At 34.4% G+C, this 16,864-nt stretch overlaps 1 protein-coding gene across 3 annotated transcripts in view; it reads left to right on the top strand.

Annotated features, from left to right (window-relative positions):
* Nucleotides 1–16,864, top strand: part of LOC125240648 (acetylcholinesterase-like) — an 89,333-nt gene that overhangs the window by 31,638 nt on the left and 40,831 nt on the right. For 2 of the 3 annotated variants that reach the window (XM_048148645.1, XM_048148646.1), the window contains exon 2: nt 6,982–7,056. In XM_048148645.1, the coding sequence (XP_048004602.1) occupies nt 6,982–7,056 (75 nt within the window). Of the gene's footprint in view, nt 1–6,979; nt 7,064–16,864 lie in introns of those variants that run through there. The other variant, XM_048148647.1, reaches the window with a different exon arrangement.

Here is a 16,864-nt window from a genome sequence, read left to right as displayed (position 1 = left end):
TCATGCTCTGGCTGACCCTAATTTTATTTCAGAATGAGATCTACGTTATGATTAAATATATCATAATTATATTTCTCGGTTTAGATGTGTGTATTTTCTTTTTTAAATTAAATCATAGTGATTTTATTACAGTGATAACTGATGAGTGAACTGTTAAAACTTAAACATAGACCATATTGTGAAAAAATGCGTAATAAATGTACAATATTTAATAATGTGTGGCTCGATCCACGATTAAATCCAGAGTTTGGTGACAGGCTTCAAGAAGTTCCAGGTGAACCTACGTCATCACATTGTAGATCCAAAACATTACAATTAAGTAATATGGCCAGGCAAGCTGTAGGTCACATGGAAAAGGATCAAAACACATTAAAACACTTGAAGGTAAAAAAAATCGATTACTGATTTCGGCATTTAATAAAACTCAACATAAAATGTAGCTCTGCTACCAGCACAGCGTGTAACTCCGTACCAGAACCAAGTGCAAGTGAAAAAAAAAACTGCTCAAGATTACTTTTACCACGAGGATTCCGTAAAGTCAGCAGAAAAATCCGAATATAAAGTTTTACATTGGATGGGCGATGCCGATGGCCGTCCACATACGAGTCCCTAATACCTATCCCAAAATGGCGAGAAGAGTCCGGAATGAATGGAAAATGTAGATTTGTGAATCAGATTAACAGGAAAGCTGCACCACAATGCCACCATGTACAACATTCATAAGGTTGGTAAGGGTGTGCTTGCTAGAGGGACGTGAAAGGGGGATTGACGAACAACGTTGCCAGGCCTAACGACAAAGGTTACGTCGGTGTCCAAATTATAAGTACCTATCCGACAATCCCAAGTGGAGTTCCTCCTAGATTCAATGGTGTAAAACGTCTCAGAGAGGTGCAATTTTGTATGAACGTGACGATGAGATAACTTCAAAACACTTGAAAACCGTAGGGCATGTAGTGACAAAACACCGAAATGTGCTTCCCGACGCTGACAACAAAGAAAAAATTAAATTCACATCCATAAGATGGCTTGAAAATGGACCGTGCCTTGATAAGGTTCGAGATTTTGTCGGAAACGATTCAGTGAGCGTAATTAAAAAAATAATAATAAGAAGATATAGTCTCTAGTGAGCATGTTACGTTACGTAAGTAATATAATTTACGGGACATAAATAAACATAATGTTATCGAAAACCTTGAATCACTATTGTTTTTTTAAGTTACCTATTTTTGTGATTTTGAATACCTGCAGCAAAAGCACATTTTTTGGTTTAGTAGTGGACACCCTGGGCACACCTCGGACACTGGCGATCAAATATATGAAAGAGGCGCGTTCCTAGCACACATTGAAAGCTACGCGTACCATGCTTGTATGAGTGAGATATGACAGGTCAACTGTTAGCGTTTTTGACATGCGGTAACTGTGAGGTAACCGAGAGGGGGTGGGAGGCACTTTCAGCGGGGCCATTCCATATGAAATCATCAAATGAGGTGCGCTGCATGCTTTCCGATTTTCATGGAAAAAATCATGGATGATAATATAGGTATGCTTTACATAAAACCGTAGCTGTTTAATTTTTAAACAGCGTAACAGCCAGGTAACATAGGTCTGTAGTTTAAAAATGAGCGATTTTCGAGGTGGATTTAAATTGCTTTAACTTTTTTTTTATATCTGAAACTGAACATTTTTATATATTAATTTACTATTTAATGTGTGTACTTGTATATGTATGTATTACAGTAGGTATATTTTATTTACTTATTGTATGACATCTAAAGCCTCATGTTATTTGGCTAATGTTCAGTGATGTTCAGTAGCTTTTATTGGATTGCTCGCTTGGTCTAGACAGGTTGTTTTCTTTTCATTGACAAGCTCAAATAGTCTTTAAATTAAACTCAAGCAATATTTTTGGAGATATAGTTCCTTTAACTTAAAAAAACAGTAAATTACAAAACCATTTTTTTCAGAATTTGCCTTTTTTGACGTTAAAAAAAACCGTGTTTGGCAAAGTTTTAAAATCTAAAAAGTATACAGAAAAGAAGAACTCACTTTGCTCTTTGTAAATTAGCTTCATTTATGTTGTGTTTTTGGTTTTTGAAAGAGATATAATTTTTTGAAATCTTCAAGTTAGTAAGAAGTTTCAAAGTAGTTATTTAAGTTTACGTTTTTTTAATATCACGGACATTATATATAAACGTAATAAACAACAAAATGAGGATTTTTGATTCCCTCGATTACTATGTACAGTCAGCCAAAAAAGTAATACGTACCTATGAAAATACTTGTGGCACAACTTATGTCTAAAATAGCCTACTTATAGGTTTTATTACACATACCTACTCTCTTTAGATAAGAGTAATGATGTTGGCCACTTTAATCATATATTGTTTACTTGACAGTTACAAACAAAAAGAATTTCGTGAACTTATGCCACCACGAAAGTGATTTTGGCATGAAAGGAGAGTGGAACTTCTTTGCCACTTCACATGGCAAAAGCCCATGCGATGGTGCTGGAGGTACAATCAAGAGAATTGTTAGAAAGGCGAGTTTACAAAGAACCTCATGCAGCCATATATTGACGCCTCAAAATATGTACGAATTCTGCGTGGAAAACATTCCTGGAATAAAATTCTTTTTTGTAACCAAGGAAGATGTGGAATCCTCTAACTTGCATCTCTTAGCGAGATTCATTAATGCGATTACAATAAAAAATACCAGGTCGTATCATAATTTTGTACCTATTTCCAACGACACCTTACGAGCCCGAAGATATACCTACTCCAAAAATTCGAATGTCGTAAAGGTAGTCAGGTAATAATATTTTAAGTTAAATAATAATACATCAATAATAATACATTATTGTGACATGTTTGTGACAAGCTTTTTTTGCTGACTATACTTTTTTTTTCATGATATTCGTAAACTCGAGCGAATCTAACGAGACCTAACATGCGATTTGTATTGTATTTTATTTAAGATTTCCTATAATTACCTTCCATCTTCATCATCAGATCAGCTCTTTGGTATCATAATATTGTATTTTCACCAAACATACGTAAACATGTCACAACTCAATCAAGTATCGGGAAGACGTCTTTATTTAGTTTCCAAGATTCCACGGTAACAAATATACATACTGACATAATTACATACATCGCAAGTTAAATAAAGGTTCTTGTTGTTGGTATTGACTAATAAAATATAATTTTGAATAATTTTATGTGTTTTATTTAAAGTAATGTAGTCATAGAGCGCCGGAAAATAGTCGTACATGGTTCCGAAAAATTAACATTAAAAAAAATCATAATTCTCACAGAAATGAAAAACACAAGGCAAATCAAACTGATTTATATAGAATAGAGTAGGTTTTATCTTTTGTATAACTTTTTGTATATTTTTATTTTGCCAAACATGATGAAATTTGAAGTCAAAGTTGACCAATTTCATTAAATTGCCAACTTTAACATTCTTTTTTTTCAGCTAAATGAAAAGTTTGTGGTCATACCCTCAGTTATTTTATGAGATCAATACTTGTACAATACAGTAAAAAAAATTGTTTCCCTAAGCCCAGTAAATATGCCACAAAATGGGCGAAAATTCAAAATATTTACAAAACTTTTAACATTTATGATGGAACAAGTAAAATGGCTTGATGCATATTGATAAGTACGTTTTAAAGTACCTTTACTAGAGAATCAGAAAAAAAAATATAAAAAATATATATTAGTTACCGAAACAAATTAACATCGCTTCTCGTGGAACCTCAAAAACAGGTAAATTGAAAGTTAAAGCGGCCCCCATCCGGATGTGCAGCAACTCAGCAAGTAAAAAAAAAACTATTGACGGTTTTACATACAACTTACTTAAACTATCACCCTTGATTTTTTTCGAACTATTTAAAAATCAGTCAGCGCGGAATTTAATCAGAATCTGACGATTTCATATGGAATGGCCCAGCGGGGAGAGGGAATGGCCAAATGGCCATACTGTACGATAGTACTCTTTATTATACTGTGCCCTGGGTGCTGTTCTCCTTCCGCATTTGGATTAAAATTAATTTCATGTTATTATTGTTTACTTAAATAATGTATAAATTCACGATAATTCGTTTAATAAAAATAACAAATGATCTCTTAGATGTGCGATGATGATGTAGGTATGTGGTGTGCGTGTGCGTGTGCGTGTGCGCGTGCGTGTGCGTGTGCGTGTGCGTGTGCGTGTGCGTGTGCGTGTGCGTGTGCGTGTGCGTGTGCGTGTGTGTGTGTGTGTGTCAGAAATGCACAATATGTACTTGGAAAAATACGACCCTAGTCACCGTGGCCCATGTGGCCGAACGGCTCAGGCACCTGCCGCGAAAGCAGTGGACGCTGGTTCGATTCCAGCCGTGGGCAACTGGCGGCCTTAATATTTTTTTCTTAGAATATTGCATTTTTAGGTGTAACAAATGATAATAAAAAAAAATCTTAATGGTACTTGACCATCTTTGTACCATATTTTAATAAGAAGTAACGTTCTATCGGAGGTTACATATTTGTATGCTATTCTGGGATAAAGTAAACCTATTACTTATTTGACAGCAGTTTGGATATTCAATTATTCATGTTTTTGTACTGTCATGTTTGTAAAATACCTATGTCACTCGAAATACTTATATTGCTTTGCTTGCCACGTTAACTAGTGTTTTCATCAGACTTCACACTATCCTTAAGCCTCTACATATAATTCACAACAATATGTTCAACTGGGTATCTGACTCTAAGCCCGTGGGCTGAGTAGACCATTGTGTAGCAGATAATGGTCGTCTGAGCCTGCGGGCTGAAACAGTTCGACTCACCCGCGGAAAAAATCGTAAGGGGTTAATGAGTCTACGGCATTTTTCGGGTTCCGTACCAGAAAGGTACAAAAGGAACCCGAATGGTGCGACTCTGTCCGTCTGTCTGTCCTTCTGTCACATTACTAAATATCTCGAGAACTACTAAGGCTATCAACTTGAAAAATGGAATAGTTGTGAACATTGTAAACCTCTACAAATAGAAAGTAAATATTTTTTTTATTAATTTTAATTGTAAAAAATGGCCGAAATGAAAGGGTGGGGCAAACAGTTAATTTCAAGTTACTAGGTCAAGTGAGGTATCGTTAGAAAGAGCTCCAATTGAACGTAAATAAACTATTTTTTATAATTTTTTTGTTGTGAAAAAAAAAGAATTTTGAAGGAAAATGTAAAAAAAAACTGTCAAAATCGGTTAACATTATAAAGAATTATCCCTGAAAAACTAACGTACTATCAAAGAGGATCGAGTATTATAGAGAGTTACTATCGAAGTAAAATGTGTAATCACAGTATATAGACTGCCATCTCTTGACACAGGCTTAAAACTTTTGAACCTCAGTTTTGACAATTTGTCCCATATTCTTAGCTTGATATGTTTTAAAATGTCAAATATTAATATCAAAATCAAATCAAAAATTTAAAAAAATCTAAATAGTTTATTGATACAGTGAAACCTATGATTAGACATGATATGTTACAATATTACTTATAGTTAAACACTGCTAAATATTTAAAATATAGATGTTATAGATTTACCCCCTTATTCATAAATGTACTCTAAAGTTATCAAGCCGATAAAGTTCGTTTGTCCTTTTCTATCACACTAATACGTCGGAAAGGGACAAACGAACTTTATCGGCTTGATAACTTTAGAATACGTTTATGAATAAGGGGGTTAAAATATAGAATATTAGCGCCATATAGCTGAGCGTACCCCAAAGGTGTAATGCCATCTAGGCCACCGTACCTTTTTCTGTATGGTACTGAGGTACGTTTTTTTCTTAGACTTTATCTGTCTATACGGAGTTATATATACTGGAGAAACAAAAAACAGGGATACCATACGGATTTTTGGTCGCGGATTTTAGGATATAATTATTTTTACGGTACATTCTTAACGGCACGTTTGCGCACTTTATAACACTTTATAACACAAGTATTACTTACACATTTTCTATATTCTTGTTGGTCATTAATTGTATATGTATGTATTATTTCCACTTTAATTTGTATTTCATTTCACAGCAATGTATATAATTATATTTATAATCATAAATTGTTTTCTCACCTTACTTTAAAATTACCTTAACCTATTTCTTCATTTATACACATTTCTTTATTTATTTAACTGTAACGTGATCTGGGTGCCGGCAGAATATCAGTGCCTCACTCGAAAGGGTGAAGCGTATAGCTGAGTCGGAACCCTTTTGTTTTTGCTGCAATGCACACAGTGTTGGTAAGCATTTTTTTTAATGTTGTGTACGTAATTTTAAGTCAATTGTATGTTTTTTTTTCTTTTTCTCTTTTTGTTGTTCTGTGTTGCATTTGTAATTGTGTGTTATTGCAGCATTCAAATAAAGCTTTTATCTATCTATCTATCTATCATATATGTCTTTGGTACTATACAGGTCGAGTAAATTAGTTAGCGAATTCACCGAGAGATGGCGCTATACACAATAATGCTCATTAGTAGGTACCTATACTTCTAGCTTCTAGTCTTCTAGTCACGTTATTAGACTTATAGGAGAAACGTATTAGCTAGGTAGGTATAGGTAGTTTGAAATAAATTTTGTACGGAACTCTCTGTGGGCGAATCCGACTCGCACTTGGCCGGTTTTTTTTTACCATGGAGGGATAATTTCCCTATTAATTAACGAACCTAAATGTATGTTGATAGAAGGATACTTTATACAGGTACATAGTCGTCCAAACCATTTCTGTCAGGGTTACGTCCCATAGTAAATTTTAATTTTGCGTCCTTTTTAACTGACACACTTGTTTGATCGGCTACAGACTCATAGTCTGAGTGGAAATAGAAGAGTCACAGTATGTATAGCGCCTCCTAAATTTCACGACTTTTCTCTTTCCAAATAGACCCCAAGGGAAAATATTCTTTAGAACGGGTAATTTACGTACTGTAATGTCTTTCGCAGGCATTCTGCGAAAGTATGTGAAGTGGTGGACCACGCGCACTCCCGCCGGCCATGACGTTCTGCAGTTAGTGCCAGGTAACAGGTACGACTTATTATTATGCTACTTACAGTTACAGTTACTTGCTACCTCGATCAAATAAAATAGTGTAAGATTTTGTAATAGCTATATTTGGCCGGTCTCTCATGAGTCCTGTGACACATTTTTGATTATATAGTCTCGTCAGGACGCCTTGTCTAAAAAAATATACAGTTGACGCGTTCATGTTAAAACTAAGATTTATGCAATATCAAAATGAAATAATTTAATTTTACTAAAAAATACACTATAAGTTGATATAAACTTTCGTGGTGACATCTATATCATAAATTACTTTGTTGGGTAGGTATCGACTAGAGAAGTGGTTTATCGACAAAATTAGTTCGATAATAGATGTAATGGACTACGAGCCCAGAGCCGCCAGACCGTCCTCATTTTCTCAAGGATGAAACTTTTTGATAATGTAGAGTTCGTATCAACGTTTAATGTCTCCATATTACCTAGTTCGGCCCGTCGGACATTTTTTTGCTTTAAGGTTTTTTTTAATCACTAACTTTCCTTAATTTCTCAAGGCTGGTTTTTATATGTGTTAGAAAAGACTATATCTAAGGATTTGATAATCATCATTTCTTGACCATTTCCGCCGGCCGTAACTTTTACTAGACCCTTGAGAGTCTCTAACTTGCCCTAATTTCTCAAGCTTCGGCCAGCTCAAATGGTTAGGAAATGATCATTATCTATTTCTAACAGTATTTTCTAACACATATATAAAAATCAGCCTTGAGAATTTATAGAAAATTAGTGTTTAAAAAAATACTAATAGCAAATCAATGGCCGACGGGCCCGAACTTAGTAATATGCAGACATTAGACGTCGATCTGAACTGTACATTATCCCAAAGTTTCATCGTTGAGAAAATGAGGAAGGTCTGGCGGCTCTGGGCTCTTAGTCTATAAGCAGATTAAAACTAATGCAAGTTAAATTAAAGCATCCAAGGAGAAAAATAAATTACTTAATTTATTTTTTTATTTTTAACGCGATAAAATTGATAGAAATCTTTAATACGAAAATGTCATTTTTTGAAATAAGTAACACGTAGTATGCTTTATATACCTATAAGGTGTTACTAAATTGGTCACGAATTTTTTATTTAAAGGACGTTTATTAACATCAAAATAATTAACTTTCACTAGAAATGAAAACAAAATGTTCATATGATTTTTATGTTTTCATTTACTAAACAAAAAAATAGATTTATTTTCTGAATAACCATCCACCCCTTTAATGTATTGGCCCGTCAGGATGTTTAACACTGTCTGTCATGTCATGTTAACAGTGTCTAGAGAGGTCTAATTTAACTATTTTATTAACAAGTTTGAACATAGCAAATTTGTTTCCTAGTTTTCTCCAAAAAATAAAAAACTTGAATAACTCTATTATCCAAAACATGAACGAACTAAATTGATTCGTTCAAGTTTTAGGTAGCGGTTCTAAAAATGAACGCTTTATTTTCTTTATATTTAACGATTACTGTTTTGTAACACCACTAAATATTGTAACACCATTTAATATTAATACCTATGCATTTACAATAGGGGCAAAGTTAAACTGTTTCCCACAAATGCTACTTTTGTCCCCACCTGTTCATCTATTGGAGTTACATCGTTCATATATTGGGCACATTATTCTGCCATTATGCTGGTTCATCTATCGGGGTCAAATCGTTCAGAGATAGGGTACCTTGTTCAACTACTGGGAATTTTGACCCCTTTTTCGATTTAATTATTTTTATAAAATGACAATCATAATATGAGGCCCAAAAGTAGCTTATTCTAAACTCAATTAAATGTAGTATCACATAAAAAAATAAAATGGTTGAAAATGAGTTACATCATGTAGAAAAAAATGTCAAAGTTAGGAAATTCGCTTAACTGTTCATCTTTTGGTGAATTTACCCTACCTAAATGATTATATTTATTATGAGAAACTTGTTAAAATCAAGTTTTATTTTCTTGGTAAGGTTTTAAAACTTTGTATATTTGATATAGGTGCCAAGGATTTCAAACGTGTTTACATTACTTTGTTTACACAGCATGTATTGAACTTTATAATTTATAACGGCCGATTTACACGGTACAGGTTATCGCATGCGAGTTCTCGCACCGTCTTAATGGGTTTTAGTGTGTATGTGTAGATAGTACCTACTCATAGTACTAGCTAGGCTTAGTTTGATGCTAAATAGGAAGATCTGTGCAAGATGTCCTCCCAATATATATTTACCAATTGAAAGTAATTATAGTACGAGTTCTTAACCAGATCTATAGTCCCGTCTGGCAGAAAGCATGAAACTTGGTAGTCCGATTTTTACAATCCATAACGTTGTTAGTCATAATTTTTAATAGTCATATTATCATTAGTCATAAAGTTGAATGTCAGAAATTAGAGGTCAGATTTTTGCAAGTCATCATTATTGTTAGTCATAAACATTGTTTGGCATAATAATCAAATTGCATTTTGTATTATGGACATAATGTTGAAAGCAATAGACATGTTTGTCATAATTGTTGTAAAGTATATTTTCGCAAGTAATAATGATTACTGTCCACATTAACTTTAATCATAACATTCAATGGGATCTATATTATTTTTCATTAAGTTTGAAGTCATAATGTTTGTTCGTGTTCACTATCGTTTTTCGTTGGGCTCACTGATTTTACTGCCATTTCGTCTTTTACATGTTATGTGTTTAATTTTTTCATGTTGCTTTTAAGAATATTAGGCCCGGCCAGCGATTCGACGGAGCCCCGCTACGCGGGGCTCCTATTTCTGCTCTGAATGACACAAGGTACCTAACTAACGAACCTACCCGAGAAATGAAAATTTTCTCTTTGAGCTCACTGATTTTCCCGCAATTTCGTCTTTTACATGTTATGTGTTTTATTTTTTCATGTTGTTTTTAAAAGTATTAGGCCCCGCTAGCGATTCGATGGAGCCTCGCTATGCGGGGCTCCTATTTTTGCTCTGAATGACACAAGGTAACTAGCGAACCTAGCTGAGAAATGAGGATTAAAATACTCAATGAGCTTACTGATTTTCCCGCCATTTCTTCCTTTGCATGCTGATTTTTGTAGTATTCGGCTTCGTCAACGAGTAGAAGGAGGGCAGGGGTCCTATTTCCGTTCTAATGGACGCGAGGTAAATGCGGACTACCAATAAAGTCATAAGGTATAATGTATCGATTGTCCACATTTTCGTTAGTCATAATTTGGTTTTTCTCAAAAACGCGTAACTTTTCAGGATTGCCATAAAACAAACCTAACCTAACCTATCTATAGGTGACCCTAATGAAACCGTTTCAGAAGTATAATGATAACCTGGCTAACAAAGGGATCCGTTTTAAATGTTATATTCATCAACTTTCTTGATTCTAAGATTATAGTATTCTATAATATGGGTTGTTAACGTTAGAACTATTAAACGTTATTCGTAACAAAGATTATGACTTATGAGGTTTATGCCTTAAAACTGTATGCAGAACAATCAGTAGGGCTTCAAAAAATATGCCTAGTAATATTTCTGGATAATTATTGTTATGCCTTTCAATTTTATACTCATCAACTTTATGACTTTTAAGGTTATGGCATCCAATATTATGGGTTGTTAATGTTAGTACCATTAAGCATTATTCGTAACAAAAATTATGACTAGTGATGTTTATGACCACAAAATGTATGAATAACAACTTATGACTAACGAAATTCTGACCAAAAAGTTTATGGGAAAGAAAGGGGTCCCATATAGCTTATAGGGTTATAAGAAAAAATAGAAGTAGAAACACGCCGAGGTGTCAATGTTTCCCCTCTTTCCCCCCACTTTTGTATCCCTGTTTTCAGTTTTTCTATATTTCCATGAAAACCGTAAAATCTACAATAATAACGTCTAAAAGAAGTATATCGCTAGAACTTATAATTTTCAAACTATGCTCATTTTCCCTTTGCCATATTTGTGTTTGGTGACCAGTAGGATAAGTAAGGCCAGCGACTTTACACTTTTGCCTGTGGCGATGCTGCTTGGTAAAGTTGTTCATTGGGTCAAACTGATCCGATTTAGCCCAATAGTAATGAAATCGCACGTGACTACTCCCCACAAAGAAAAGGGGAAGGGGCCGGTTCCCTCGATGAAATCTATGCAATACTTCTTCTGACTCTTAGCGACTAGGGCAAATCGTATATCATTTCCGTGTAATGTAGGGACGTGTTAATCATTTCTGAAAAAATCGTGGCACCTTTTCATACAAAAATAACGATTTTATAACATAATAATGTTTTTTTGTGTATTTAATTGTAACAGTTATGGCATTTACAATTAAATCGTGGCAATTACCTCATCAATAAATAAAAAATGTAGGACAGGTTAGCCCAAAACCTAGTTCTGATGATGGGATCCTGGAGAAGTCAGGGGATCTCCTCAAATCTTAAAGGCATAAATATATTGATTTTTGTGTTTTAATAAGAACAGCATGCATTTAAGTTCAGAACAGTGACATTTGGTGTAGTGGAACTGCTGTTGATCATCAGAACGTTACTCCTCAAAACTGAACGGCTGACTTATACGGACTTGGGTATTTTATAAGAACATCATGTATTTACGTTCAGAATAATGACATTTGGTGCCGTGGAACTGCTAATGATATCAGAACGTAACACCTCAAATCTGAACAGCAGACTTATAATAACTTTGGTATTTTTATAAGAACATCATGTATTTACGTGCAGAACAACGACATTTGGTGCAGTGGAACTCCTGATGATGATCAAAATGAATCTCCTGAAATCTGAACGACACACTTATAGTGACTTTGGTGTTTTTATAAGAACAACATGTGCAGTGGAATTGCTGATGATCACCAGAACGGAACTCCTCCAATCTGAACGGCACACTTATAATAACTTTGGTATTTTTATAAGAACATCATGTATTTACGTGCAGAACAACGACATTTGGTGCAGTGGAACTCCTGATGATGATCAAAATGAATCTCCTGAAATCTGAACGACACACTTATAGTGACTTTGGTGTTTTTTATAAGAACAACATGCATTTACGTTCAGAATAGTTGTTGACTACATACAGATACAGAGTTATAATGACTTTGGTATGTTAAATGTCATTGTTCTGAACGTAAATACATGATGTTCTTATAAAAATACCCAAGTCCGTATAAGTCTGCCGTTCAGTTTTGAGGAGTAATGTTCTGATGATCAACAGCAGTTCTACTGCACCAAATGTCACTGTTCGGAACTTAAATGCATGCTGTTCTTATAAAAACACAAAAATCACTATATTTATGCCTTTAAGATTTGAGGAGATCCCTTGACTTCTCCAGGATCCCATCATCAGAACTGGGTTTTGGGCTAACCTGTCCTAATTTTTTTATTTATTGATGAGATAATTGCCACGATTTAATTGTAAATGCCATAACTGTTACAATTAAATACACAAAAAAACATTATTTTGTTATAAAATCGTTATTTTTGTATGAAAAGGTGCCACGATTTTTTCAGAAATGATTAACACGTCCCTACATTACACAGAAATGATATACGATTTGCCCTAGTCGCTAAGAGTCAGAAGAAGTATTGCATAGATTTCATCGAGGGAACCGGCCCCTTCCCCTTCTCTTTGTGGGGAGTAGTCACGTGCGATTTCATGACTATTGGGCTAAATCGGATCAGTTTGACCCAATGAACAATTTTACCAAGCAGCATCGCCACAGGCAAAAGTGTAAAATCGCTGGCCGTACTTATCCTACTGGTCACCAAACACAAATATGGCAAAGGGAAAATGAGCATAGTTTGAAAATTATAAGTTCTAGCGATATACTTCCAAAGACAGTATTGTAGAGAATTTTATAGAGAATATACTTCTCTTAGACGTTATTATTGTAGCTTTTACGGTTTTCATAGAAATATAGAAAAACTGAAAACAGGGATACAAAAGTGGGGGGAAAGAGGGGAAACATTGACACCTCGGCGTGTTTCTACTTCTATTTTTTCTTATAACCCTATAAGCTATATACATGCCAAGTTTCATGCTTTCTGCCAGACGGGACTATACATTCATACTAACTATCCGTTAACGCCCCGCACTATTAGGTAATAGGTAATATTAAAAATATGGTGTAAGTGTTGATGTTATAACGTCCCGTGCCTGCTATCATACAGAACATGATAGGTATTTTATACTAAATGTTAGTATCTTGTTTGAAACGAGTATAGCATAAAAAAAACTTATCCAAGTATAGTGCCCTTTAGTTGCGCCGTGGAGTCGAATTAGTGGAGAAAATTAAAATGAAGTCTTTTGTATGTGGCGGCACGTAGACAAGCGTGCGGTGACTTTATAGTTTTTTAACCGACTTTTTTACCGGAAAAGAAGGTTATTACAATATAATATTACGTACGTTGGATTAGATTGTACGATAGTTATGAATATTAGTTTTGGTGGCTACATTTTAAATATGAAACAATTCATAGAACAGAACTATTCTACAGAACTATTTTTGTTTACTTTTATGCAAGTCTATTCAGTTAGTCGTAAAAAACGTAAGGCAATGAAACATGTACATAATTACTGATATTACAAAGTACAGATGTTATATGATTAAATAAGCACCTATTACGGTTAGGTTATTAATATGCCGAAAATAATTTTATTTACAATACCGGGGTTACAGATTATTTTTAGAACATAACTTTTGTACACACCGTTATCGCATTCAAAGGCCATATGTGTGTTTAGTAAAACGTCCCACTTGGTTACCATTAAGGCGAGATTTACTTGTATCTTTATATGATTAAACTGATAAAGCGGCTTTATAGCAATTGACGAAGTGGGACGTTTTCCCGTGAACATTCGCATATGTTTTCTGGTGCCTCTCACTGTCACGGAGATAAATCGAAAACTGAAATTTGTACTTTTAGGTAAAAGATTATTTGTTAGTATGCCGAAAATCATGTTTAAAGGAAAATGGACTGGAAAAAGATGAAAAGTATGCCAAAATCAAAAAACTTGAAAAAAAGGAAAATATTATAATATATGCTTTAACGGCGAGTGCCACATCAATTTTTCGTGACACACTCTGTGTAAATTGATAGGGTAGCTTAGCCGGTTTACTGGCCACCTCTGGTTGTCGACCATTACGTATTAAAATTGAAATAACTTGTCAAATTTACTGTATTTATTGAAAAAAGTAAGGTAATCAGATAAATTGAGTTGTCTTTGACATATCCTAAATTTGTTTGCTTGATGACATTTTTATTGGCTCGAATAAGGCTCAACAAAGCACTTTAGACAGTGTGGATATTGCTCAAATTGTAAAAAAAAATTGATTGAACATTTTTTTCAAGGTGGGTAAAATATTATTTCCGTGAGTAGGTATTACTACATTATTAATGGATAATCAGCTTTGTGGATCAGTTGAATTTATATTATTTTAATTTTAATGTACACAATATTTAATATAAGTCAATTAATTCAGGTGGTCGGGTAACTAAATGCAATTTTACATTGATATTTAACTGTCGCCCATCCGGCCGAGAACGAACTGGAGACACGTCACTTTTAATCGATTATTTTGTCCATTAAATGAAAGCTAAAAGAAAAAAATTGAAAATATGACTTCAGTGAATCTTTCTTATATTTAGCAGTCGGCCGCATGTTTATTAACAAAAACTTGGTTAAAATGTGCTTTAATTTATTTTGCATTTGGCGGCCAAGAACGGGATTATAAAATAGTACATTACGATACAAGTGCGTAAAAAAGAAAGTTCGAAACGAGTGGCGATAAATTAAAACACGACCGAAGGGAGTGTTTTAAATCGACACGAGTTACGAATTTCCTTTTTGCACGCGTATCGTACGACGTTTTTCAGTACAGATGACCCTCCGAAGTTTCGACCTGGCATATAATGAACCACTTCTCGCACTAGTGCGTAAAAAAAACAACATCTGTACTGAAAAGTTAGTTTTCGGTTTAGGAAACTTCGTATGTAAACCAAGTAAAATTTATTAAGTCCCCGAATCTTGGAAGAAAATAATTTCTGTCTGGCTCCAGATCAAAGTATTGATTGTATGGCTTGTATCTTATTAATTACATTGATTTTACTATAGATTCACCAAATTGGCAACCTTCCCCGCCTCCTAACCTATACGATGTTACAAAATATATTTTTTCTAGTATATCGTAACCATAATATAATAAGGAACGTTAAAGGAGACTCTTATGTAGTGTTTCCTTTAAAATTCATTATAACATTGAATTTGTATTGTTTTATGCAAAATAAATCTTATTACACTTAAGACACATTTTAAAACATTAATAACGGTGGCCGACAACTAGATTATCAAGCGGCCGTGAACCAAACAAAGTGGCCGACAAGGGGCTAAATGGGTACTTTTTCATATTCTTAATTATATAAACAAAACGTTGTTACTTATAACTCATTTTAATACAAACATGGCAAGTGTAGTATCTTTTAAGTCTAAAAATCTCCAATTGACAAAGATTTGTCCGAATACATTGTTCAGAAAATCTATTTAATTCGAAGTTTTGCTAAACTGTCCGACAACCGGCTAAACCACCATAAAGTATGGGCTAAACCATATAGTATGGGCTTAAAAAGTATTATAATTAATTGTGAATTAGAGTTCTTGTCTCAGTTATAAAATACAAAAGGCAGTTGGTAAATCACCTAATCCTACAATCTTTTCACAAAATGGATAGCTCTGCATCAAAAAAACCTCGCTTGTCGCATTGCTACCTTTCAAGGACTGTCTTTGAAATGCAAATGGCTGCTATATCTTCACAGACTCGTGACCTTCGCGCACGCGATTCAGTGGTATTGTAATGCCGCAATTTTGTTTCTTTTACTTTTCACTTGTTCAGAGCAGTACAACTTGCCTAATTTACCTCGTTAAATGAGTGATACTGAACACAACTTTTGTACTGTATGCCTACCGTCTCCAATTCTCCTTCAATTGCTCAGAGGTTAACTGGAAGAGATCCCTTAAAGGGATAAGTTCGCCTTTGTACTAGTGATAAGCTGTTTTTCTTGTGTGTTGTATTATTTTCTGCTACAATAAAGTGTTTTACTACTACTACTACTACTACTACTACTACTACTAATACTACTACAACTACTACTACTACTACTGTTAAATTGTTTAGAAAATGATGTCTGCACCCAAGTAACACACATTTGCTGTATAATAGCTGAATAAAGGCATTTTTTAACGCTTTAGACTGTACTAAAGGTACATAAAGAGCTATGTAAAAGCTCTATTATAGCTAATACAGCCCTTAATACTCTTAAATGGGCACAAATTAGACAGCCTTAAGGGTACATAGTACTTTAAAAGCGGTATAGCAGCAATGTAACAGGGGTATAAGGGTGGCAAGAGTTATAAGGGCTGAATAGCGGCAGAATAAGAGAACACATGTAGCCACTTACTCAGCAAAAGGTTCACATATTATATACGTGATTTCATACATTTAGGTGAATTGCAAACAAATTTTTACTTAAACTAGCTATTTGATTGGAACTTTAGTGAGTGAAACTTTAACACTTTCGAAACCGGGCTCTACGCGGCGCTACGACATTTTCGCTACATACGGGGAAACCCATGTAATCGGCTACGCTTCTACGAGCGGTGTACCCGACAGTCGGGTTCTTGGTAGCGAAAGTGTTTGGTGAATGGTTTATCTGTTGGTATTGGCAAAGAGGATCGAGTATTATAGAGAATGATTGTCAAAGTAAAATGTGTAATCACAGTGCATAGACTGCCATC

The sequence above is a fragment of the Leguminivora glycinivorella genome, chromosome Z (assembly GCF_023078275.1).
Source record: "Leguminivora glycinivorella isolate SPB_JAAS2020 chromosome Z, LegGlyc_1.1, whole genome shotgun sequence".
NCBI lineage: Eukaryota > Metazoa > Arthropoda > Insecta > Lepidoptera > Tortricidae > Leguminivora > Leguminivora glycinivorella.
The sequence above is the reverse complement of the archived record's forward strand: the minus strand, read 5'-3'. Positions and strand labels throughout refer to the sequence as shown.